At 39.6% G+C, this 24,267-nt stretch overlaps 1 protein-coding gene across 3 annotated transcripts; it reads right to left on the bottom strand.

Moving 5' to 3' along the window:
* Window positions 1–1,983: 1,983 nt before the first annotated feature.
* Window positions 1,984–21,823, bottom strand: tab1 (TGF-beta activated kinase 1/MAP3K7 binding protein 1). Of its 3 annotated transcripts, none has more exons than XM_059332649.1 (11): window positions 21,782–21,823; window positions 19,391–19,521; window positions 18,416–18,569; window positions 16,397–16,492; window positions 15,467–15,605; window positions 10,399–10,515; window positions 8,661–8,772; window positions 6,924–7,068; window positions 6,323–6,536; window positions 5,172–5,325; window positions 1,984–2,728 (listed from the first exon to the last, which is right to left on the bottom strand). In XM_059332649.1, the coding sequence occupies exons 1-11, from the start codon at window positions 21,812–21,814 to the stop codon at window positions 2,503–2,505; spliced, it is 1,521 nt and encodes a 506-aa protein (XP_059188632.1). In that variant the 5' UTR covers window positions 21,815–21,823; the 3' UTR covers window positions 1,984–2,502. The 3 variants fall into 3 exon arrangements, with proteins under 3 accessions (XP_059188632.1, XP_059188640.1, XP_059188650.1); XM_059332657.1 differs by having other exon boundaries at window positions 1,984–2,725; XM_059332667.1 differs by having other exon boundaries at window positions 15,467–15,575.
* Window positions 21,824–24,267: the final 2,444 nt, after the last annotated feature.

Here is a 24,267-nt window from a genome sequence, read left to right as displayed (position 1 = left end):
TGTGGTATTAGTGAATCTGAATACTTCTTCAACCACTGATCTCTGGTCAGGCTGCTGTTCATGGTAGAAGAGAGAAATACAGATTTCTTCACCACCAAATACCACAATACACCAGATTGCTATGCAGTCAAGAGTCCATAGTACTACTACTCCATAGTAGCATTGTGAAACGTGTTTTCACAACAGAAAAAAAAAAACTTCCATCCTTTCTGTAAGACAGAAAATGACAGCTTGGAAGAAGAAGCGGTAATTTAAGTTTCACTTAGAAGTAGAGGATACAGAACTTTTGAATATTTCAAAGGTGAATTTGAAATCCTTGCGGTGCACGGGACAGAAAAACCAAACACTGGTGGCTCTTTGGCTTTGATGGATGGCTCCATTTGCTCCAACAATCACTCAGCTCTTGATGTAGACCCTTCCCACTCCTACCTTCATGATGGTCGATTATATTTTTACTTCACTGCGTTATGAACACAGTCAGTCTCCACACTCCTCATACATCAATGTCACACAGCTGAGGTGTCAGAGAGAGGTCCTCTTCCATTCCTCCTCCTCCTCCTTGTCTTGTTGAGAAGAGCAGAACACTCTTAAGGACTCAAACACAGTAGCTGCTTCCCAAACTTCCCATATTCCAACCCTCTTCTCTTTCTGGAGCTTGTTTTGCTTAACATAGCCACTAAATCACTCCATTGTTGATCCCTGAAAACCTCAATGTTCAGCCTTTTTGGTTTGTAAGTATCCAAGTTGTCAGATATAGATTTGTGTCCAGTGACAGTCATGCCATCTAACGAGACATGTAGCTGTTTATTTGTTTCCACTGAAATCTTACGGCAAACACTTAACATGGAATTGTATAATTATAAGCACGATTGTTCTTGCTTTCATGCTTGGAAGATACACAGGGTGTCCGTAAACTCTCTTTACAATTTAATGCAATTGAGGAGATATCTTAATCAGATTTGTTATACGTACACAGTGGTTATCAACGTTTGTGTATTTTAGGTACCCTGTTGACGAAATAGGTAGAAGTAAATGAACCCCTATAAAAAAATGGCTACTCCTCAAGAGAAGGCACAATGTGTATCATGGTTTATTGAGACAAAATCGGATACACAGACTCAGTGAAACAACAGAAATAAGTATGGAAGAGATCCATCGACACGTCCGTCAATTCGCGCATGGCACAAGAAATGTATGGAGACAGAGACAGTGTTAGATAAAGAGGAGTGGACGACCCGAACCCACTGATGGTGGCCATGTAGAGGTGTGTTAAATGAGGCAAAAAAACCTCAATATCTACTTCTCATTTTGTTGTAATTTCAACATCTATTCTATGTCTATTCATTTGTTTTTATAATACATTTTTTAAGTTGTAAAAAGACTTTATGGACACCCTGTACTTTTTGCACAAAGTCCCCATACTCACTTTGACATAAAATTTTTACGGCATCTTCAAAACTTTGTGTTACGTCTTTAGATTTGTATTTCATATACTATATTTCATACCATTATTTTTTGCTGCAGTAGTCCTCTGTAAGTGATTTTTAATATACTAGTTTGTGTTGCAAACTATATAAAACTACCCATGCACGACTGGAAGATGATGAGATGGTGGCTTGGTAGTGGTTTGTGGCTTACCAACTGGTGTTGGCATATTTTTTAAGAAAAAGGGATAAGCTCATTTTCCCTTCTGAGAAAAACCACTGCGGGAAAAAAACCCTACTGTGCTACCAGTTTAAAACATGTTCTGAAGTGAAGCCGTACAGGGGAGTTCTTCTTGTGATGAATAACAGGCGAGGTGCCTCACTGCTCCTCCACATGAACAAATACTTGAGTCATTTAGAATTAAACACTATAATTAAAAGACATCTTATGCGACCATCTGTCACCGCAGGTGTCGTTATACCCAGTGAAAGAGACCACCCAGGTCTTGATTGGTGAGAAATCCAGACAGATATCTTTCAGGCAAGAGAGGGTCACATATCAAGTGTTTTAAGTGTTTATACAAAGAGAAGCCCAGAGAGCCTATTGAGTCATTTGGATATATACTTTCATTACAAATTAAAAAGTACTTTCAAACACATCCACTCAGTCCATGTTAAGGCCTTACAGTATGTAATCATTCTCGTCATTGACATGTCTGCAGATACATATTTTCACATGTGACATTATTGGCTACAATCTGGATTACACATATTCACAATCAGTCCTGACCAGATCTACAACAGAATCGCAAACATTTTGTGGTGTGGAGTGACGCCAGTTTCTCAGGGTGACTCTGGCTCCACCCACCAAGACGTTGAAAACTCTGGTCCTTCCTCCATATGTCCCCATGGACCTTTAGGTCACTTATTTTTAGTTATGATACATTAAAAGCATTTCATCGGTCATCCAAACCACCATTTTAAAATCTTTGTCCCTTCACAATCCATGTACCTCCTCGCTGTCAGAAAATGTAGTCCGTCCCTTTCCAACTGGGACCCGGCAACCTCCTTGTCCTCCTCACTGGGGTCCCAGTCCTCCCTGGGCGCTCTGGCTGTCGCTGTGGTCACTTCCCCACAGGCGGTAAAACTGACTGAAGTCCACGTAAGGCGGGACCCTGCCCGTCTCGTCGGGCTGCGCCGCTTGGCTGCCTCTCTGGCGGAACAAGCTGCCGTCTCCCGAGCTGGAGCTGGAGCTCTGCGTCTGGGTGTTGGTGGACTGGAGGGTGGCTGTGGGGCTCTGACTGCTGGGGAGAGTGGAGGAGTAGAAGAGGGAGGAGGAGGAGGAGGGAGGTGGTTGGTTGGGTAGGGTGGAGGAAGAGGAGGAGGCAGGTATGAGGGTGGGAATAGAGGAGGAAGAAATGGGGGCGTCGGGAGAGAGGAAGGGGTCCATGTCGCGGGTGGAGATACAGAGGAGAGAGGTGGAGAGAGGGAGAGGGCGGGGAGGAGGAGGAGTGGTGGAGAGAGAGAAGAGGGAGGTGGAGAGGGGGAGAGGGGGGAGAGGAGAGAGGGAGAAAAGAGGGGAAAAGGGGAGTTCAATTATGGGCTGCAGGACATCGACGAAAGTCTGGCAGGTAGCGGGGTGAAACGTGCTAAAGGAGCAGGAAGAGGAGGCGCAAGGACAGTGTGGAGGACACAGGATGGATATTGGCAAGTCGGGGCCCAGGAGGAAGAGAATACAGTGAGTGACAGACAGGACAGTGTGAAAGTCATAAAGGAAGAGGAGATAAGAGCAGCAATCCTTTTGGAAGCGCGAACAAAGGGCAAAGAAAGGACAATGAAAGCAGCAACAGAGAGCATACGAGTGCTACTCATGAGCATTGAGATTACTCTACAGACTGTTTCAAGCAGCTAATCCATCCTGCATGCACATTCCACACATGCAGCTGTTAGTGACTCATGCTTTGTTAAAATTAAGACATACATTAACTGGCAGAAGAACATCATATATGACATGTTCAAGTGTTCAATCCAAAAGTAGCTTCAGGGCATGCTTTATGTGACTGATGAGGATGATGCAATAATTGGTCCAGACATGACTCCTATTCAGTTAGTTATTGAATGAAAGGTGATGAATTTAAATCAGGAGACAACACAGTCGGGCTGCTACTTTAATTCAAAATTCAAACTATCATTTGAAATTGTCATATTCAAACCTGTTCCAACTACATTTAAAAGTGATTTATTGTATTTTCTGTTGTCTTGTTGTTCTTATGTAAGACATCAGCGTGCACCAAGATAAAATAATTGCCAACACAATAACTGTCCAGTGTTGATTTATCCTGTCTATGTGAGCATTACAAATGACTGTGCAGTGTTTTGGTGCCTGATAAGCCTTTAAACTCATTAATCTGACACTCCAACTGGACTTCATGGATCATATTTTATCATAATGGCAAAAGGTCTGTTTTTATGAATAAATACTGTCATTGACAGACTCCAGTCCTCCAGAAGTGTCAGGGAAAGATAGTAGCTGGCCCTCATTAGAAAAAGTATAGTGAACGCTGTACAGTGTGTTTTTTTATGCCTCTGCACCCATGAGTGAAGGCGTTTTTGGTCTTAACCAAGCTTGTAATAGTTTTGGATTTTAATTTAAGTCTCCGGATTTTAATTTGGTTGTGATTTTTTGTTTTTAAATTCAATTCATTTTAATTAGTTTTTAAAGTGAGTTTGATATTTCTTTCTTTCTTTTTTTTTTTTTGAAAATGCTTAGTTTTAAGTTTTTTAGTGTTAGTTTTAGTTTTTTGTAAAGGGGATATTTTTGTTGGGTGCGAGCTTCAAAAAGGTCCCAATAAATTTCCCCTATATTTCCTTTGCCTTATCCATCTCAGCCCCAATAAGGTTATTAACTCTTGCAGCTCAGGGTGTTTTGGTTCGAGTATGTTCAACAAACATATTTATCAATGTGTTCCTTGATGTTCACTAAGCAACAGCTTGGTCGAAGCTAAATAAATAACTGTAATATCAACCAGAAAAACTTATGTATGCACACAATACAGTTTCATTAGTTATCGTTTTTATTTTATTTCAGTTAAAACATTTTTTTTTTCAATTCTTATTTATATTAACTATAATAACCTTTGGTCCAGAATTGGGATGGGACAGCAATTTGTTAAATTATGAATTTCTTTGAAAACAGTAATGCGTTTCTGTACACTGTCTTAATTCTTAGTAAAAATGATCCCGGGAGATATACGGTTTACTTTAATTATGTTCATATGTTTAAATTACAGTATATGGTGTCTACACTTTATGTGAAGGTTCAAAAATCAAATACTTTTCCAGCTGTACTCAGTCTTCCATTTCTAATCTGTGAAAGGGAGCAGCTGTGGAACAATGGGGACGTGAAAACCATGCTTACACATAAATAAGCACAGCAGCGGAGGGACACAGGGGAGTGAAAATCAAGCTAACCTAAAACAAATATAGCAAGGGAGGGACGAGGGAGTTATCTAAAATAGAGCCAAAATAAACTTAACAGCAGGGAGGGAAGAGTGGAGTCAGATTAAAGCTGACCCAGAGTGAACACAACAGCAGTGGGAAGAGGAAGTTCATGAAGTAGAAAAACAAGTGCAACAAAAAAGCAAAAAATCAAGCTTATTCAAAGTAAATATAGGAGGAGGAGGGGGACCAGGAGTGAAAAACAAGCTTACCCACAGGAAGCAGGAACAAGAGATAAACCGATCTTACCCTGGTGTGGGGGTCCCTTCCTCCAGGGTGGAGGCCGTGTTGGTGCCGTTTGTGAGAGTATTTTGGGAGGGCATGACCAGTGACAGGGTGACGCTGGTTTTACTGGTGCTCTGGCTGTTGGAGTAGGGCACTGACACTGGGTAGATACGTCCACCTGGAAGTAAAAACACATTAAATAAGAAACACTGATAAAGTTCACTAAACAATAAGGTAAAGCCTGAGGTGCTCCAATGTTGTTTTCAAATACTTTTTTCAAGTACTACTATCAAAAAAAACACAGTAAAACTACTGTGCAGCTTCAGCACATAATGGGCATCTTGGGAACGTGGAGAAAATTGGATTTTTTCTTTTGTTATGTTGGCTCTGTGGTATTCTTGGCTACACCTCTCAAAATCTTTGATTTTCCTTTCACAGGGCTGGCTGCTCAGATGAGGATAAACCTACGACTATTTTAAGGTTTCTTTTGAAGTGTAGGTCTCCACTGGTCCAGGACTAGACTTGTCTTATTCTGTATTTGAGCAACCAACCCTAAAAGTTTAACATAATATAAATCAAGCATGATTTGGATTTTTTGTTTTTAATATCATTTTAAATTTTAATTCCTTAAAATGTTCCAATGTGTCTTATATTCTAATGTCTGACCTCATATTATAAAGGTTTACATAGCATACAAAAGCTTAAACTAACTACATTTATATAATATTACTAACTATCGATAAAACATGTAAAAAGAGTTACCAGATGACTAAAAGTTAGGAATGAACAGCAAAAAAATCTACATAAAATCATGTTTATTTATCATTGTTTCGGACATTTATCTCCATTTCCTCATGAAATACTGAGGAGCTTGACCTCTTCAGGCCTTATTTGAATTAAAGAAATGTTAAGAGTTTAAGATTATTTTTAAGGTTGAAGTGCTAAGACTTCCTACGAATATGTAACCTTTGACAAAGGGTTGTGAATTCACCACGTTTTAAGAATAAGAAAAAAAAGTCAGTAACCACTAATATAAAGTGTAACTTTTGTTCTGCAAAACAAATGCTCCACATGCTTCTAAATTCTGAAAGTTTTAAATGATGAACACTGGCGTTGGTGTAACAAGTATGGACGTTTGCTCCTGAGGCGGGTTTCCCATGAAATGTGAACCGTACCCTGTGTGGGCGTGAGCACTCCGTCAGCCAGCGGGTAGTTGAGTGTGCGGATGAGCAGGGTCATGTCCTCGTGCCGAGAACAGTAGGTTGCCCTCTGACGGCCTGACACGTAGACGTCGTGGTGCAGCCGTTTGACGCGCTCCACCACTGACTGAGCCACTGCCTCCAGACTGGTCTGCTGGGCCAGCTCTGCTGCTACCATGGCAACGATTTCCTACGGTGGACGGGGAGCCGGAGAAAGGAAGACTGTTGTTAGAGTTGAAGAACTAAAGACGATGATGAGGATGAAAAAAAAAAAAGACAGAAATCACAAAAGGTGAGGAAAAGAAGACCAAGAGTGGTCAAGAAAGCAAGAATTGGAGTACAAGAAGGGTCAGGGGGAAGTAAAAGAAACGACAAAATAGTAACAGGATGATGACATCAATGAAAGGAAGAAAAGAGGAGGTTTAAGTAAGAAGGGACAGGACAGAAAGGTTAATGATGTCAGATTTAGATTAGATAAAGACAGTGCAGACAAAATGCAGAGTAGGTGGTGAAGAAACATCAATGTAGGAAAGAGGAGAGAAATAGCTTGAGGCAAGAAAAAATTGAATCTGCTAACCTGATTGGCTTGTTCAGGGCCGTGGGCGGACTCAAGGGCATTGATGAGACCTTCTGACATCAGCAACAAGAAGCCTGTCACACTGTCCAAAGACTGGCTGCCATGAATCTCTGGCTCTGAAATGATTGGCCTCGTCTTGGCCGCACTGATGGTGTAGGAGGACAGGAGAAGATAGATTTATGAGTCCATAAATTAATATCAAAGAGAGAGAGAGAGAAGGAGAAAAACAAGCAGGGGCTAGAAGTGAGACAAGTGGAAGGAGCGAAAACGACAGAGGAACTGAGACGAAAAGAGAGACATAAGTTCACCTGACCTAAATACAATAAAGACCTAGCTAATCTTATAGATCCAAAGAATTGCTTAGACTTTGTCCACATCAAATTTCCTGCACTCTCTCTGATGGTACTAAGGGGGGAATTCTATAAAGATTCTATTGTGTGTTTTATTGAGGATCATAATTGGAATGACTCGTAGATATCTGAGCCTGATTTGCTCGGCCTGGACTGCAGACAGGAACAGGAAATGAGAAGTGTGAGAGAGGGGGCCCCTGATCATGGAATTTCAAGAGGCTCCGCTGTGGTAAAAAGAGAGGCTGGAAGAGAGTCAGATCTGATAACAAAGACCATAATAAGGAGACAGAGCCTCCAGTGTCCAGGTAATGTTGACTACACACACTGCTACACTGATTCGACTTTAAAATGTTTCGTTAGCTGCCCCAGTTCCGCTTGATCCACGGTTCTTAAAGGAAAAGTTCTGAGGCATGTGCTCCTTCGCTTTCTTGCTGAGAGGTAATTAAGAAGATCAACACCACTTTGCTGTGTGTATGCCAACTACAAAGCTGGATCAAGCAGGCAAAATCTTCCTACAGGCACCTCTACATTTTCCTAACTGGGACGTCATAGCTTGTTTGTTTAATCTTTATATTAACAGAGATCCAAAAGCACACTTCTAAAACCTTGCTGCCCAGCAGGACTCAGAACTGTATGACATCGACAAAGAAACTGGATTTAGTGTTTTCAAGGTGCTGTATCATAGATTCAGAGCATAATAACTGCCTGCAGACATCTCTCAACATGGTGGTGCACAACCCTGCAGCAAGCTGCTAACGGTGCTCGATGCTACCCAGTCCGTAAACCTTGCCTGATCCGTTCTGCACACGTGCAACACTCAATATAGATGGGACAGAAACAAGATGCTTACTCTTTAGCTACTTTTATCACCAGCTCCTGAGAAAATTATGCATCCCTATGTTTTAAGCCTTCTGGCAGCAATCTGATAAGCCACCTTTAGCTAATTTGTGTACTAGCTAATTCTTCAACTTCAGACATTTCTAGATTTGCTGTGATTTTTTACTGGCTACAATTTACCAGCTAATTTAGCTAGTTAGTAAACCAGCTAACATTGGCTTAGTACTGATATCATTAACTTATCAGATTACATTCAATAAAGGTTAATGAATAACTTCCTGAATAAACATATACACTTCTCTGGAGTTGATGGCAATGGAGAATGGAAAGATCTAATAATAACTGTGCTAACAAACGTCACCAGCCGGCAAATATGTGTTTGCTGCTCTATTAATGTTCAGAAAGCCATGAACAGAGCCTTTAATTTGACTACATTGAAAAAAACAAGACAGAACAAGCAAAAAAGACAATTATGCAGAGTGAGGCAGCCGGGCCTCCTCAGATGTATAAAATATGAGATTATGATGCAGTTTGAGTGTTCTGTCTTCACCTGAGAAGGTCGATTTCATTGTAGTTGAACTTAACCCGGTAGTCTCCGAGCCTCCTGGTGCAGCTCTGACCAGCAATCTGCCCCGCCTGCCTCACACGAGCCGAATCCACACCTGCATGAAAAGGGGGAGGAGAGGAGACACATTAAAGAGTGAGGACAGACAGAGGAGATGAGTTTGAGGATATGATGATGGGCAGAGGTTATGTGGGAGAGGAGCGAGAGATTTAGTATGGGGAAGAGAGAGGATAAAGCAATAAGACAAGAGCAATAAGTAGAAGCAGGAAATGGGGGTGGGAGGAGGAGAAGAGGGATGTGTGTGTTTGGGGGTTGGATGAAAATATGAGGGGAGAGGTCACCTTCAGCTGGGTTAATGGAATGACTGCCATTTCATTTAAATCATTCGGAGAAAGGGGCCTGAACAACAGAATGATTATGTGACTTCCAACCGGAGAGGGAGAGAGAACAAAAGGGAGACAGAGAGCTCTGCCTCTACGAATGATGTGCTGTGAAATGCTGCGAAACAATGCAGCTAATTCTCCATTATATTCATAACAGGTGCCAGGATGCACCCAATTCTTCCTCTGCAAAGCTAATCACAATGTATGTATTTCCTGTTACATGCACAACCCTCATTACCGGACCATTAGCTTGGCTGTCCACTGTGGATAGATGGCTCCATGTGAGTCTCTGTGCTCGCTGGTGTGTATTAATGGCTGTCTCTCTGTTGGCCTGTATATTCTGTATGTAATGCAAGGAATGTAATCCAGTGTAAGGTATTAAAGCTTAGTTGTTTGGGGTCTGCCAGAAAATGTCTGTGTCATTTTTCATGAAAACAAACTATAAATAAAGGAAAAGACAGGCAAGGGTAGAAATAATAATTTCCTGTGCTAACATAATGCTCAGGTGTTTTAATGATCAATGAGCCTTTCAACACTATAAACGTGGATTAATACAATGTGCCACTGGAACACAGGAGTGATGTTTGCTGACAATATATAAGAGATATTTCATAAGAAAATCAGCTGTTTCCAGCTTTAATAGTCATATACCACATTAACAATGTCTACACTGTATGTCTGTTATTTTAATTTAAAAAGGAGGTTTTCTTTAAAAAATAAGAACATTTCTAAGTGACCCCAAACTTTTGAGAGGTAGTGTATGTTACAGAATAATAAGAAGTTTTTTTGCTCATTCATCAGTCAGAACCAGAGTTTTTTTCAAGAAAAAACTTAGGTAATAGCCCCACAAATAAAAAACCCCTGTTTTTTTGAAAGCTTAAACTTAATTGAAAATAAATTAAGGAATTAAAATCTATTGAATAGAATAATGCAGTCAACAAACAAAATTAATTTGACAATTTTTCTTTTGTTGTTTTTGGGATTAATTCCTGTTGTTAATTCCCAGGAAAAACAACCGAGAAGTCAACAGAATACAAGAGGAAGGAGGGAGCGCTGCTAATCGTGCTGCTGAAATGGGATGTCACTGACTCAGTGGATACTGAGGGGCATGGTTTGCTTAAAAATCCAATTAGCTTTTAATGTTTAGTATTACATTTTTCTCCCAAACTGAGTAATAATTAAAACTTGGGTAGAATATGTCTCAAAATTAAAGCAAGTTATGATAAGGAAGGAAAAATAAAACCTAGAATAAACTGAAACTAAACTGAAAATAAGAATAATTCCCAAAATAGTATAGAGAATAAATCTCAACTGATTAACTGACTGTCTGTGTGTCTCACCCAGTGCAGCCAGCCTCTGCAGCTCTTCGTCATTGTCAGTGCTGTGTGGTCGGCCGATCTGTAGAACCTGGTTCTGGCCGTCGCTGCTGGACTTGCATAGCAGTGCCCGGTTGGTCCCTGTAATCCCAGACAAGCATATAAGAATGTGGACTGGTGAAATGAATTCATGTTTTTTAAATTAATCATTTGGTATCTGAGGTGAGTCAACATTTCGACAAGGTTAAACAGATAATTAAAATTCCTTTGGTAAAACCTATTTTTCGGCAGCCAGCAGCAAGAGAAAATAATGTGACGTTGGAAACAGCTTTTTCATTCCATGTTTATTAGTTGAATGAGTTACCAGTTTTTGTTGAAACTATGTCAGAGAGGATCTCGTTCATCTTGAGAATGAGACATTTTGCCTTCTAATGTTTCCACACATTAAAGATGCAGCGACAAAGATACACTGACGCTGCTCTGCAGTGACTCACAGTCCTCATCCGCTGCCAATGAATCAGAGAGGATACTGTGCTTTGACAAATGATGATGGCAGGGATAGATCCATGATTAATTCACTTTCATATTAACATTTTTGGGCAACTGAGCAGGTTCCTGGTGGTGATGACCACCCCCATCCTCACCTCCACCCAAATTCTTATTCCTGTGAATGCCTGGGAGTAGTGTGTGCTCCCGTCTAATCTGCAGACAAGGCCAACCAATTAGCCAAATAATAGTGAAATTGCAGACAGGGGCCCCTCTCTGTGGGGCTCTGGCCTCCAGTCACTGGCTTTTGTAGTGTTCAAAACTGATCTATTGGTCACAAAATACTACATCTACTGTCTTGGTAACCCTGTCGTTTAAAGTTGCTACATACAGACATGGAAAAATATCTTAGACCACCCTTTTTCTTCAATTTCTTGTTCATTTTAATGTCTGGTACAACTAAAGGTACATTTGTTTGGACAAATATAATGATAACAACAAAAATAGCTCATGAAAGTTTAATTTAAGAGCTGATATCTAGCCATTTTCCATGGTTTTCTTGATAATAACTAAAATCATTATCAAGAAAACCATGATCAACGGCTAGATATATGCTCTTAAATTAAACTAGTTGATATCATTATATTTGTCCAAACAAATGTACATTTAGTTGTACCAGGAATTTAAATGAACAATAAAGTGAAGAAAACAAGGGGTGGTCTACTAATTTTTTCCATGACTGTATATGAAAAGGACTGTCAGCCGTGCCAGTTGTATGTCCATATACCCTTGGCTTCCCCCCACTCACAGCATATCAAATGATGGCTCATACAACCTTAACTGTCAAATATATTTCCCATCAACACACAGCTGGAAGAGCTTTTTAGAGAACACTTACTCCTATGTTTAAACCTCTCTGGGATTCATGTTCTGTCAACTTTGAACTCTTAACCCTCACATAACAGGCCAGTGGGGAGACAGTCCTTCTTTTCTACTCTCTACTAATTACTACTCCACCACCCACCCACCGGTGCCTACTCAGTGCCTCGTCCTTGAGGACAAAGGAAAATGAAATCCCAGAGAGAGGGTGAGGGGCTCTTTTTCTTTGCCTGCTACAGAATGTAGGAAGTGAGAAAAAAGACAGAAGCGTCTCAAACATCCTATTGAAGGGATTTCACCCAACTGGGGTTACTTTGAATTAGTGCAGTCTTACAATAAGATTCATACTTTTGATTAATCATTAAGTTCCCAGTTACATGAATCAAGCCTCCTATACAGCAGCTGGAATCTGGTATTTTAACTTTGATGATTCTTAAAGAGAAATACTTCTGAAGAATAACTGTGGCTCCTCGGGGGTACTGTGTGGGTGTGTATGTAGATGTCTGTCTCCCACAGTCTCATTTGAATTTCCAAAAAGTTAAGGATTTAAAATGGCCTGTAGGTTGGTGTTATAAAATATCAGTGACACATGCTTCTTGTCTGTTCTGTAGCTTAAGGTGTCAGGTAGGAATCCGTACACACTTTTATAAACACGTGCACAGTACAAGCTACCGTGCCACCGTGCCTGCAGCCTGATCTGGCACCAGGGATATAAAAACAAGGACCGACATTGTGGGTTTGTTTTGAATACAGCAAGTCATTATTTTTCCAACAACTGTCTGAAGGCCACAGAAAACAAGAGCCTGTGGGAACAAATAAACCTTCTGCACAGTATGTGAAGCACATGTTGGCTAGCGTTTCAAGTACAGGACACGACTAAAACACCTCGAAACAGCCGCAGTTTGGTTGGGTTTAGGCACTAAACTACTTGGTGAGGTTTGAGAAAAGATCATGGTTCGGGTTGAAATGAGTATGTTAATTCAGGAAGTAATGTGTCATGTTGTGTGCAAGATGTTAAAAAAACCCTTCTTTGGCATTTCATCTCGTCTTTGTCAGACTAATTTTATGTATTTAAAAACCATAACAAATTAATAAAAAATAACTGCACCAGTATAACAAGGTTGAGCCTGGTGATCCTTAACTGAACTAGACAATCAGTACGTTTACATGACATTCGAAAAAAAAAATGAATACCTTAATCCGACTATAACTGGACAAATGAAGTGCATGTAAACGTGTTAGTCCAACTAATGACGGAGTTCTAAAACTCAGACACCCATATAATGTGATTGGAATAGGATTTTCACCGGCATGACAACACATGTGCGCATGCTCCATCGCCCACGCTGCTGTATGACCCCGGATCAAAAACATCCAAAAAAGCCGGCAAGAACGAGTGGTCCGGGTCAGTAGAGACGGCACAAAGAGTCGAACCGAAGACAGGATACTGTTGTAGCGCTCCAACAGCATCCGGCGTTCTTGTCTGCCCCTCAAATGATGAACAGAACTGTACGAATATCCATCTTGTTGTTCCAAAATGCCGGTTTCCCGCCTTTCTCAACTTGTTTATTATAACTTAATAGGTCAACCGGAAAGGGGGCCATATTAACCCGCTGAAAAGACGCATATTTTCGATTTTCTTAGTTGCATGTAAACTGGGACAAGGACAGAAGTCCGATTAGACGCCAAAATCGAATTTTAAGCGTAGCTCGATTAAACTGTACATGTAAACGCACTGACTATGTACTCTACCGCCCAAAAGTTTGGCATAATGCTCCTGAGCATTATGTTAGCACAGCTGAAAACTGTTTGTGCTGATTTGAGAAGCAGTAAAATGATCCTTCCTCAGGCTGGTTGAGTATCTAGAGGTAAAGTTGGAGATTTGTACAGATTAAAATTATTATTTCTATCCTTGTCAATGTTTTTTTTTAATATTTTATTCATTTTGTAACTTATTTCATGAATAAAACAGTTTGTTTTCATGGAAAACAACAGACATTTCCTGAGCGACCCCAAACTTTTAAACACTAGCATGTTATTCTAAACACAAAAAAACTACCTGAAATCTTGTCAACGAGTCTTAAAAATGACAAATTTCTCTTCCTCATAACGTCAAAGTACCTTAGAAAATGTAAATGGAGTATTGGCCTCGTACTTGCATGACCTCACAAAAAAACCCTGTGTCACTAACCGCCCATGTCAATGGGCAACCACCCTGCTAAACTGCCCTCAAGCAAGACAGTGAATCCCTAACAGCATAAAGAGCACTGTTCTGTAGCTGCTGTTGACCTTGTCCTTAAGCACATCTGTAACTCATTTTACATGATACATTAATGCTGTGAAGCACCTTTAATATAAAGGCTACAGACAAGCTGTAAAATAAAATTAACAAATTAGATACAAAGTCATAAAAGGGTTGACTGATTCTTAATGCGTCAGGATTCGCGAGAGGCATACCGAGCCCTTACATGCTCTGCCTGCAGCTGATACTGTGCATCCTGCATTAGCTTACATCGACTAAAAATAGAAATGGTGTCCTCTTGGCAGAAAAGCAAAACGAGCATGCGAGATGGGAGACTTAAAAAATGCACAGCAGTGTCTCACTTCAGAATGAGTCTGTGTTGTTTGTAATTACTGTTGCATAACTCCAGTATTTGAGTTGTAGTTAATAAAAATGAATGAATGAAAAGGAGAAATAGAGGTGGAAACGGAGACAGAAACCCTCCAGATCACCTTTATCTGCTGAGTGTGTGATGGTGATTTATTTCTGCAATGGAAGGATCAGCAGATTTTTTTATTCCCCTCCTTCAATTACCCAACCCACAAGTTGTGGTTGCTGCAGTGTAGGTGTTTGTCCAATCAGCGATGGTCTGTCCTTAACCTAAATTTTCTAATTTTCTTTCTTTTTTCTCTTTTTGGAAAGTACTACTCCTACAGCCTGGTAAGACCATCCTATCATGTGATCAAACTCCATTAGCCGATCAGCGTAACAAAACACATAAGTGCCTACTCCAGTTCATTTTTAATGGTTGTTATTGCGTCTATTTAAGCAAAAACTATTTCTGTACTAGCGCTAGAGTTAGCGCTGGTTCCTCCGGGAGCTGCCATTACTCTTTGGCAAGCAACTTTGTGTTTTATACATCATCAACTACCATGTAGTCCTTGTCATCTATGGCACAGTCCCTGATTGGCCCGGGTACATTTAAATTCCTTGAAATGAGGTGAAAGGGGTAAAAGGCCAGACAATCACTTAGACTCAACTGAAATGTTGAGCTCACCTGATAGGATGGTCTTATCCACCTGAACTAAATTTACCATTGCTTTCTCCAGTTGAAATTTAAGTTAAGAGCCTGACGTCCTCTAAAGGCTCTTTGTCCGCTGGGAATGTTCCTGCAGTGGATATGGCCTATATGAGCTCATGAGTTACTATCATCCTTCTGTGGATATCTCCCAGTGAGTTAAAAAAAAAAAGATTTTTCAAAGTCCTAAACCACTGTGTAAGCCTGACATCTACTGGTGTAAAGCAGATTCTTAGAATGTCATTGACTATTGGCTGGACTTTGGTGCAAACCATATTTTCGAGCACTAATACGAAGATGAACAATAAGGTGAAGCTAAGTTACAGTATAAATGACAAGTTGTTAATATTGACTCTGTGTTAACATAAACATCTCACTGCTGCCAATGTCAGACTTTGAGTATCAAGACAACATAAGTGTGTCCATACCAACATTGGCGATAAAGAGCTTGTTGTTGAGAATCAGTGCCACCACGGCTGTAGCTCCTCCTGACACCTCCTGCTCCAGCTCCTTCAGACGCTCCTGCACCTTTTGACTCTGAGGAGAAAGCTGGTGGAATGACACATTCTGACCAGCAGGAAGAGAGAGGAGGAAGGGGGAGTTGTGACGAAGATAAGTAAAGAAAACGTAATGAGTGAGAGGAGGAGGAGGGAGGGGAGGATGGAAAATAGGAAAGAATCAGTAGTAGGCAGATTAAAGGAGAAAAATAATGAGACAAGTGATAAAGGAGGAGGTGAGTAAAAAAAAGAGCATTGCGCAAGAGACACAAGACAAGGTGAAAGGCGAGTGGAAACACGGGGAGAGGGAGAAGTGGTGGAGGAGGGAAAAGGAAGCAGGCAGGAGGTGAGATGAAAGAGGATAAGAGATGAGTAAGGACACATGAGATAGTGGGTTTGAAAGAGACAGATAAGAAAACAAGTGTAAGAACAGAGAAAAGGAGATTATGACTAGATGTTCCTAATGAACCAACTCACAGCAACAAAAAGTGACTAACATCATCTTACAAAAACGCCCACACCAACAGCAATATCAGAACTGGATATAACACTGTGTGAGGTGGAGAGATTGAATGAAAAGGAGATATGGCCACAAGGAGGAAAAAGATAGAGGAGGAGGGAGAAGCAGAGGCAGAAGAGCACGGAGAGCTGAATCCACAGAAGGAAAACTGAGACCGGCTTATCTAATGAAACAGGCTGATGAGACCAATTAGAACATAACAAGCTCATTTTCCAATGGCTGAGCATTAGCTCACACCAATGCCAAAATCTGTGGTTGCTAAGGAAACCAACAGAGAACTCCTCCTCTCATTTTCAGCCAAAACTGTCAATATACTTTGCAGGGTGTGTATGTGTGTATACCTCATTGTGTGGTAGGAGGTAGTTTGACAGGTGAGCTTTCTCAGCCAGAGCATCATCTATCGTCTCAAAGTAGCTCTTCTCCACCACATCGAAGGCCTGCGACAAAAACAACAACAACATATATCTGGATGACACAATGTTGGCAGTTGCACAGTACAGCACATCAATGCCAAGTACATGCTCTAAATATTGTAGAAATGCATCTGAATAAGAGTGTCCTTACTGTAGAGTTCACAACTAATGAGCCACAGTCATGTCAACTGAATTGGGGAAGGGGGAGGGGGGTTATTAGGCCCCTGGGTGCTTTGTGTAAAGATGCATTGTCTTAATTAAGGCATACACATCCACACTGCAGTAAACTAGCATCTTCTCTGAAGAGGTCAGCTTGAGAATGGAATTCTGTTTTGCAGCCAACTACCACAAAATAGATTCAATATGTAGAAATAAACTGCACAATTACAGCTCTTATGTAATTAATGTAACACACTTTGCACTGCATCCAACACATATGCGTATGTAAATACAAAAAAACAGTATTTTCTAACCAACTGCAGTGATGAAAATACAGTTTACGATATGTATAGTGGAGCCTGATCCATACTGAAGTGAAAATATTGGCAGATATTTTTTTGTATATCTATATATATATATGCATGTATAATGTTACTGTTACACTCTATTTGTGTTATGCAGCAGTGTTTCCCAATCCTCTCCTGGAGAGCCTCTTGTCCTGCATGTTTTGGATCTCGCCCTGCTCCAACACAGCTGATTCAAATGATCTCCTTGTCATCAAGCAGCTTCAGGGATTCATAGCAAGATGATCAATTGAGTCAGCTGTGTTGGAGCAGGACGAGATCTGAAACATGCAGGACAAGTGGCCCTCCAGGAGATGTTTGGGAAACACTGTCAAATCTCTGAGGGCCGTTTTTTGTTTCTCATTCTGTGCTGCTTGCTACCGGATTGTAAGTCAGAGCTTGTTTTGCTGGGAAAACTATATGATGACATTTCTAAATTACCCAATTGTCTTTTCCTGTATTATATTCTGTAAAAAAAGTTTTCAGTACACAATGGACAACACAAACATCAATACTGATGTATCTGTGATAGGGCAATATCAGCTGAACCACACATCTGTAGGACTATAATTATTAATAAGGTTTTGCAATTTCTCTCTGGTTAAGAAAATGCTTTTGTGTTCAAAGCACTACAGTAACCAAGGAACCAGCATGAGAAACATTGCAAAATGCAAAAGATTTACAGCATAAAGGTAATGAATTCACAAATATAAAGTAGACTGTGTGCCTAGAATGGCCACAGATCACAGTTATTGTTATGCCGTGTCCTATGTTTAGATCCAAAATACTATTATACTTATACTCCGCCAATTACCCTGTACTTACTGAAGCTGCATAGTACAGAAAAACACTGTCTGAGATGATACCATGTCACCATAAGAAAACAATAGATAAGGGTGCCCCGCTAGCCTATTCATCACTTTAGCTTTAATATTCCATGTGGGTTGACAAGACTGTCATATTGGAAGCAGAATGTTGTTGGAGCTTCAAGGCCTGTAAACACAGATTATATCAGATGTGCAGGCTGCAATATATTGTAATACTGCATCCCTTCTGAGGTTTGATCATTTTCATGAGACTTGGGCAGAAACAAGAGATTAAACTTGTTTTTCATTTAAATACTATTTATAGAACCCCCTCCTATTTTTGTGCTTTGTTGAAATAAATGTAGCTTATAGTTTGACAGTTTGTCTCCTTTTTTTTGGACTAACAATCTAGTCAGAAAGTAAGAAGGGTTTGTAGTTCGTCTGAACATTTAAAGACCTGTCCATTAATGCTGGAGTGATAGTGTTTTGAAATTAAAGAGTGGGTTTACCCTCCTTACATTTGGAGAAAAAGAAAGGCTGCAGAATAAAAGTGTATTCCTCACTCTTCCTACAATACAAATATATGACACTACTTCCTTTCTAATCACATGCAGTGCGTAATGTACACAAACACAGACCTGCGTGAGGATCCTGCGGACGTCGTTGTCTGTGTGACTGGAGTTGAGCTGCCCCAGCAGCAGTTCAGCTGTCAGACACTGGGAGGCAAAACTAGCCACTCTGCTGCCATCGTAGCCGTTAAAAACCCCATAGAGGAAACAGCCATCCTCACCTCTGATTGGTGGAGAAGGAAACAACAAACATGAGGCTTCTGTTTCAATTCAAAGAGGGAAGATGGCGGGAATTAAAAAAAACAACTTTCCTACAAAATGCTTAGGATTCAGTATTTCTTGTGTAAATTTGAAGGTACAGAGGTGTGGGTAGTCTAATGGTTTTCCATTTGGGGTTCTGTGACATGTCATGTTTGAGAACAAATAAATAGATCATAGTCAAAACTGTTGTATCATTTTTTAAAGTTCCACTTAATGTTGGATTGTGGGCTTGTTTAAAGTCACAGACACATAGCATTTAATGTGGTTTATTATTGCAGTTTGAATGTTAATACCTACTACAAAGCATTGCTGCCTTAATATAACATTCAAGTGATGCTTGTAGCAACAAGGCTCAGTATGTTTACATTTAACAAACGTCAAATACTAGGATCATGCACTGTATGTATAACAGTGTTTGGATAAAAGTGATTTATTTATTATATGATTAGGAAAGCAATGCCTTGCTGTCACAAAGGGGAACATGTTGAACATGATCAAAACTTGTCTCTGATTGTGCTTGTTGTGCACTTTCTTGGGCAAAAACTAAGTAATCAGAAATGGAAAACTTCAAGTGTGACCACAAACCTGATGGTCATAATTCACCTGAACCCCTGGTATAAGATATGAAATAAGAAGTTGTTCAGGATACCACTATTTTGGCAAGGGATCCTGGTGTTAGTCGGTTGAACTGAATCATGTTAATGTTGATTGCATGTAATATATATTAACTGAATGACTGCTGCTGCCTCCTCTACAGGGCTTTTGTGTTTCCAAATATCGCACCTGAACCTGAGGTGTCCATCCTCATTCGGGTGACTCAGCGTTCCTTTACCATCAGGGCCATACACACAGTTGGTCGCTGTTCCAACGCCACACATCTGACACAGCGGCAGGTCATCTGTCCAGCTCTGATGCTGTTAAGAGAAAAATGGAATAAGGGAGCATTTTTAAAATCCTATTTTTATACATCTACTCAGTCACAGGTTAGAACAGTACAAGAAACCTTCCATGCTAGAGAGCAAAGAACATCTTCACGGTCTTTACTTATCATCACCACAAGACAGCCTGCAGGCCTTCCTTACCACATCTGCTTGTGGTCCTGCTGCATTGTTGTGGTTTAATTCACCCGAGATTTTTTTTTAACTTTCTTTTCAAATACAAATAAAACAGTAAGACCGACAACATTTTTCCCTATAGAAAATGCTAATAATCTATAACTTTAAACCTCTGGGTAGCAAGTGAACAAACACAGAACAGATAATTACTGCAGTTTGTATTCCCCGACAATCAAAGAACTTAGCAATGTCGCAGAAAGGAGCAGTCACTGGCTGTGGCTGAAACGTAGGGACGCAACATTGGGCTGCTAGACAAATGGTCACGAGGTGCCACCATGTGACACACACCCAGGTTTTGATCAGCCTGTGGTGGGCCAACCTTGGCAGAAGGTGTCTTGAGATAAGTGGCCGAAACACCTAATGAAGCTGGGGCACACAACTGACGATGTGTTGCACTGGGGGCACCCCGCGATCTTGGCCAAGTTCCCCCCCACCCATGAGTACTCCAACCTAATTTGCTGTGCTGATAGATAGGGACAGGTAACATCTAGTTCTAATAAGAAACCCATCTGCATGCAATACAATTTCAAAATTCAGGTCTACCTAAAGAATAATAATAGTGTAAAACTGGAAACTTTTCTAGTGGTTCTCTGCTGTCTCTAGAAGGTAAGTGGCCTTATATTAGTTCCGTTTTTTATTCACTGGTATGTATGTTACTTTTTTGCCACATTTCACTGTGTACCAATTACTGTCACCTGTACATAATGCATAATGATGTTTTCTATCAAAGCTTGTTATGTAACAGAACCTTATTAAATGAATCAGTATCGGTCTGACATGTTTAAAAGCATTACGTCACACTGTTAAAATAATTGCCTATGTCATTTTTTGTCAAAAATGTTTTTTTTGCCTAAATCATCTCCTCATGATGCCGGCCAGCTATGGTAAAATCTTCTACATCCTCAGTTGATCAGATCATGTGATTTTTTCCCCCTTTAAGATCATCACTTCTTTAACAATTTGCCACATTCATAGGCATCAGATAAGAACCCAGCAAAGAAGAGCTAGAGGGAGATTGTTTAGTTATCTGTTTAGTTTATCAGTGTTTTATTGGTGACACTAATATTGGTAACACTTTACTCTAAGGTGTCTACATAAGAGTGACATGAGCGTGTCATAGACATGACATGGGATGTGTCATGAATATTAATGGCACTTTGAAGTAACATTAATGCTCACAATACTTATCATGTCATGTTTCTGACATGAAACATGTTTCTGTTTCTTGTATGACTCTTATGTAGACACCTTCAAAATAAAATGTCATTTATTTCTCTTAAGTTACATAATTTACACACAGTGTTATTACTATGCCAATAGCCATCCTTTGTTACATCCTTATTGAGTGAAATGATCAATAAATGTCATATGCTACACTTCTGGTAAAGTTTTTTGTGTTTCCTGCAAAAAAAAATGAGTTAGGCGATTATTTTAACGGGGTGACGATTATCGTGCTGTGTGGTCCTGTATTAAACAACTCGAATCTTCTCGGCTACAAACTGGGTAGCAGGATGTACAACTTCTAATAATTAACAAAATGAGGATTATGATTTCAACCTCTACTCTCCATGTCCACATTAGAGGCCAACATCATATCCGCATGGGATCATTGAACAACAAATACCAGGGTACACAAGTGAAATGCGCTTGTGACAATAGACTGGTTGTCACTGGCAAAAACATACACACATACTACCAAAGCAAAGTGTACGGTTAGCTGACTCTAGGTGTGTGACAGCAAGACCGTTTACATAGTTACCACCTCCTGCTATTAGTAACATTAGCTGCTTCTGGTGGTTAGACACAATTAAATCGCGTTAGAGAGATTACGTTGAGATTAAAGTTGGGGTAAATTAGCTAGCTAACTATTAGCAAATCACTTAGGAAGCTCAACTAAATTAGCTAGCACTAGCATTACTGAATGTAACGAAACAACACTAAACGAAACAAAACAAACAAAGACCACCCGGGGATATAAAGGAGACCTTTGTACGCTTCGACAGTAGGGCAAAGGTGACATTACAGGTAAGTAAGTGTGATAAATAGCGTTTCAACATACGCTCTGCATCAAATTCCTACGCTGGGCCGCCATGTTGGATGATACTCGTTGCGTTCATGAACTCATTGCAGGGTCCAAATTCCAAGTTTCAATTTTATAAACACACCTGCCATTGCAATTTAGTGGAAATAATAAACATGAATTGAAATGTAAAAAAGAAAGAATACAAATATGTGCCCCATATCTGTGCGATAATGTATTCTTATTAATACAAGAAAGCATAACATGTAATTTAGCATTTTCTTTCCTAGTGAACGCAAACAATTATAACTATAACTATACTATAATGACACATACTATGTTGACACATATTAACCGCTATTTTCTTAATGACTTTCCTTATGGAGTCTCGTTGTGTTTTAAAGTGAGATTTCCCAATCATCAACGCTCTTACAAATTTCCGACAGCACATTAAAGCAGCATCTGTATACTCACAAACACCACTTCCGTTTTTTTGCTGCTCTGGATTTATTTGACAACATCGCCACCCTGTGTGTTTATTGTGAACTACAATAATAAACTGCAACTACATGTTGCTGACGGCTGCTGGGGACACACCCTACTCGGGATTTTGGGGATCACTGTCGACATAATCCTCGTGAGTTTTAAAGTTAATTTAAAGAAGTACACTTGGAGGTTTTACTTTTACCCTTACTTTAATAGCAATTTCTATTTAATTTAGCATTGTCTATATTTTGGTACAATTATAATGGATGTATGTATCTAATTAATTAATCATCATTAAGTAAATGTTGATTAAGAAATGTAGTTGTGTTTAGTTTGCTCCCCTATTAACCATCTGAACCAAAACAAGCCGTTTCAGGGCATTTTTTTGGCTCTTTTTACATTTTATGGAATCAGCACAAAATGTATTTTGTGCAGAATAACACAATTATATTTATTATAATGAATTACATTTGTACATCTACTCACAACCTATCTTGCCCTCTCTGCTCTGTGTAAACCTCTTGCTGTTGTCTCCAACCTCAGCGAATATTTATCACATGAGCGTTTGTTTTAGCAAAATAAATCATGGCTTCACAGAGTCGCTGAGAAGTGCAGAATTGAAAGTAGCTAGTTATTCCATATGGTTTTGGCTATATCTTATATGAAACATGAAAAATAAAAGTGATTTCGACACACTTTTTTTTTTCATTCAAGGACTGCCAAATACAGACAATAATGCCTGTTTTTACATTTTCCTTATAGGGTTAATCAGTTGATTTCTGGGAGCAAGTTTATATTTGGATAATGCATTTCAATAAATCTGAGTCTAAAATAAGTTTTTAAAGCTTAACGTGAACATTTATAATTTATTTTGTTTAATTATTATAACCTTTATTTAATCAGAGAAATCCCACTGAGATTAAGAACCTCTTTTTCAAGGGCCAAGATAGGCAGCAGCAAGTACAAAACAGTTACAAAATTACACAGTTTAAACCAAAAAACAGGAACAAACAAAAAAGCAAAAATGATGAAATTTACAAACAGATTATGAAAAGCATGTACATGGTATAGAGTCGTCCTCAAGTACTCTCTGATTAGATTTAAAAGCTCTTAATGATATTAACTCTGTTAGTTTCCAGTCATCCTGTAACTTATTCCATGCAAGGTGCAGAGTGGACAAAAGCCCTTTTACCCAATTCAGTATAATCCTTATTAAGTAAATGTTGGTTAAAACATGTAATGGGTATCGAAATGACACCATTGATGTTTAGACTGTTCGATTTACGGCACTAAACAATGTTGCCATTAGTTTCCCTCACAGGGTGAGGAAAATTGCTTCATTGCTATTCCATCTCATTCACAATCAAAAGCTTTCCTTGTAAAATCACTTAGATGTTAATGCAGGTTTGAACTGAAGAGGGAGACATTTGCCACATTTCCGTCTCACTGCAGCTGCTCAGTATCACAACATGACTGAAAACACCTGACATGGCTTTGTGTCTGCACGATATATTTTACCTTACATTCTGTTTGTAATAGAATTCATAAGCATTTCCTGTACAATCCAGACAAATTGTCGTTATTTGAATATGCACGGCAATATGGTTCATACTACTGAAGAGGATTAGGGCCATGTAGGAGGGGGAAAAAATCCTTATTAAGTTCAAGAAAAAATGTCGAAATTACGAGAATAAAGTCGAAATACAATATCGAGAATATTGTCCCAAGCGATTTACCAAAAAGTGGCCAAATTTAGCTGATATCAACCTACATAAAAGCAGATTTTTTCCAAAACAATAGTTAGCTCAATTATGTGTAGTTTTTTTTTTAGTATTACTACACCCTTAAATATTGTACTTATTGCTCTGAAAACAATGTCACTCTGAATCTTTCCAACTTTACTTCACACAAGAAGTTTACTTCATTCTCGTCATTTCAAGAAGTTTACTTTATTCTCGTCATTTTTTCCTCGAACTGCATAATGAAAAAAAAAACAAAAATTGTCTCATTATTTTTTCTCCTACCTGGTCCTGACTTCA

Source organism: Centropristis striata, chromosome 1 (genome assembly GCF_030273125.1).
Source record: "Centropristis striata isolate RG_2023a ecotype Rhode Island chromosome 1, C.striata_1.0, whole genome shotgun sequence".
NCBI classification, from domain to species: domain Eukaryota; kingdom Metazoa; phylum Chordata; class Actinopteri; order Perciformes; family Serranidae; genus Centropristis; species Centropristis striata.
The sequence above is the reverse complement of the archived record's forward strand: the minus strand, read 5'-3'. Positions and strand labels throughout refer to the sequence as shown.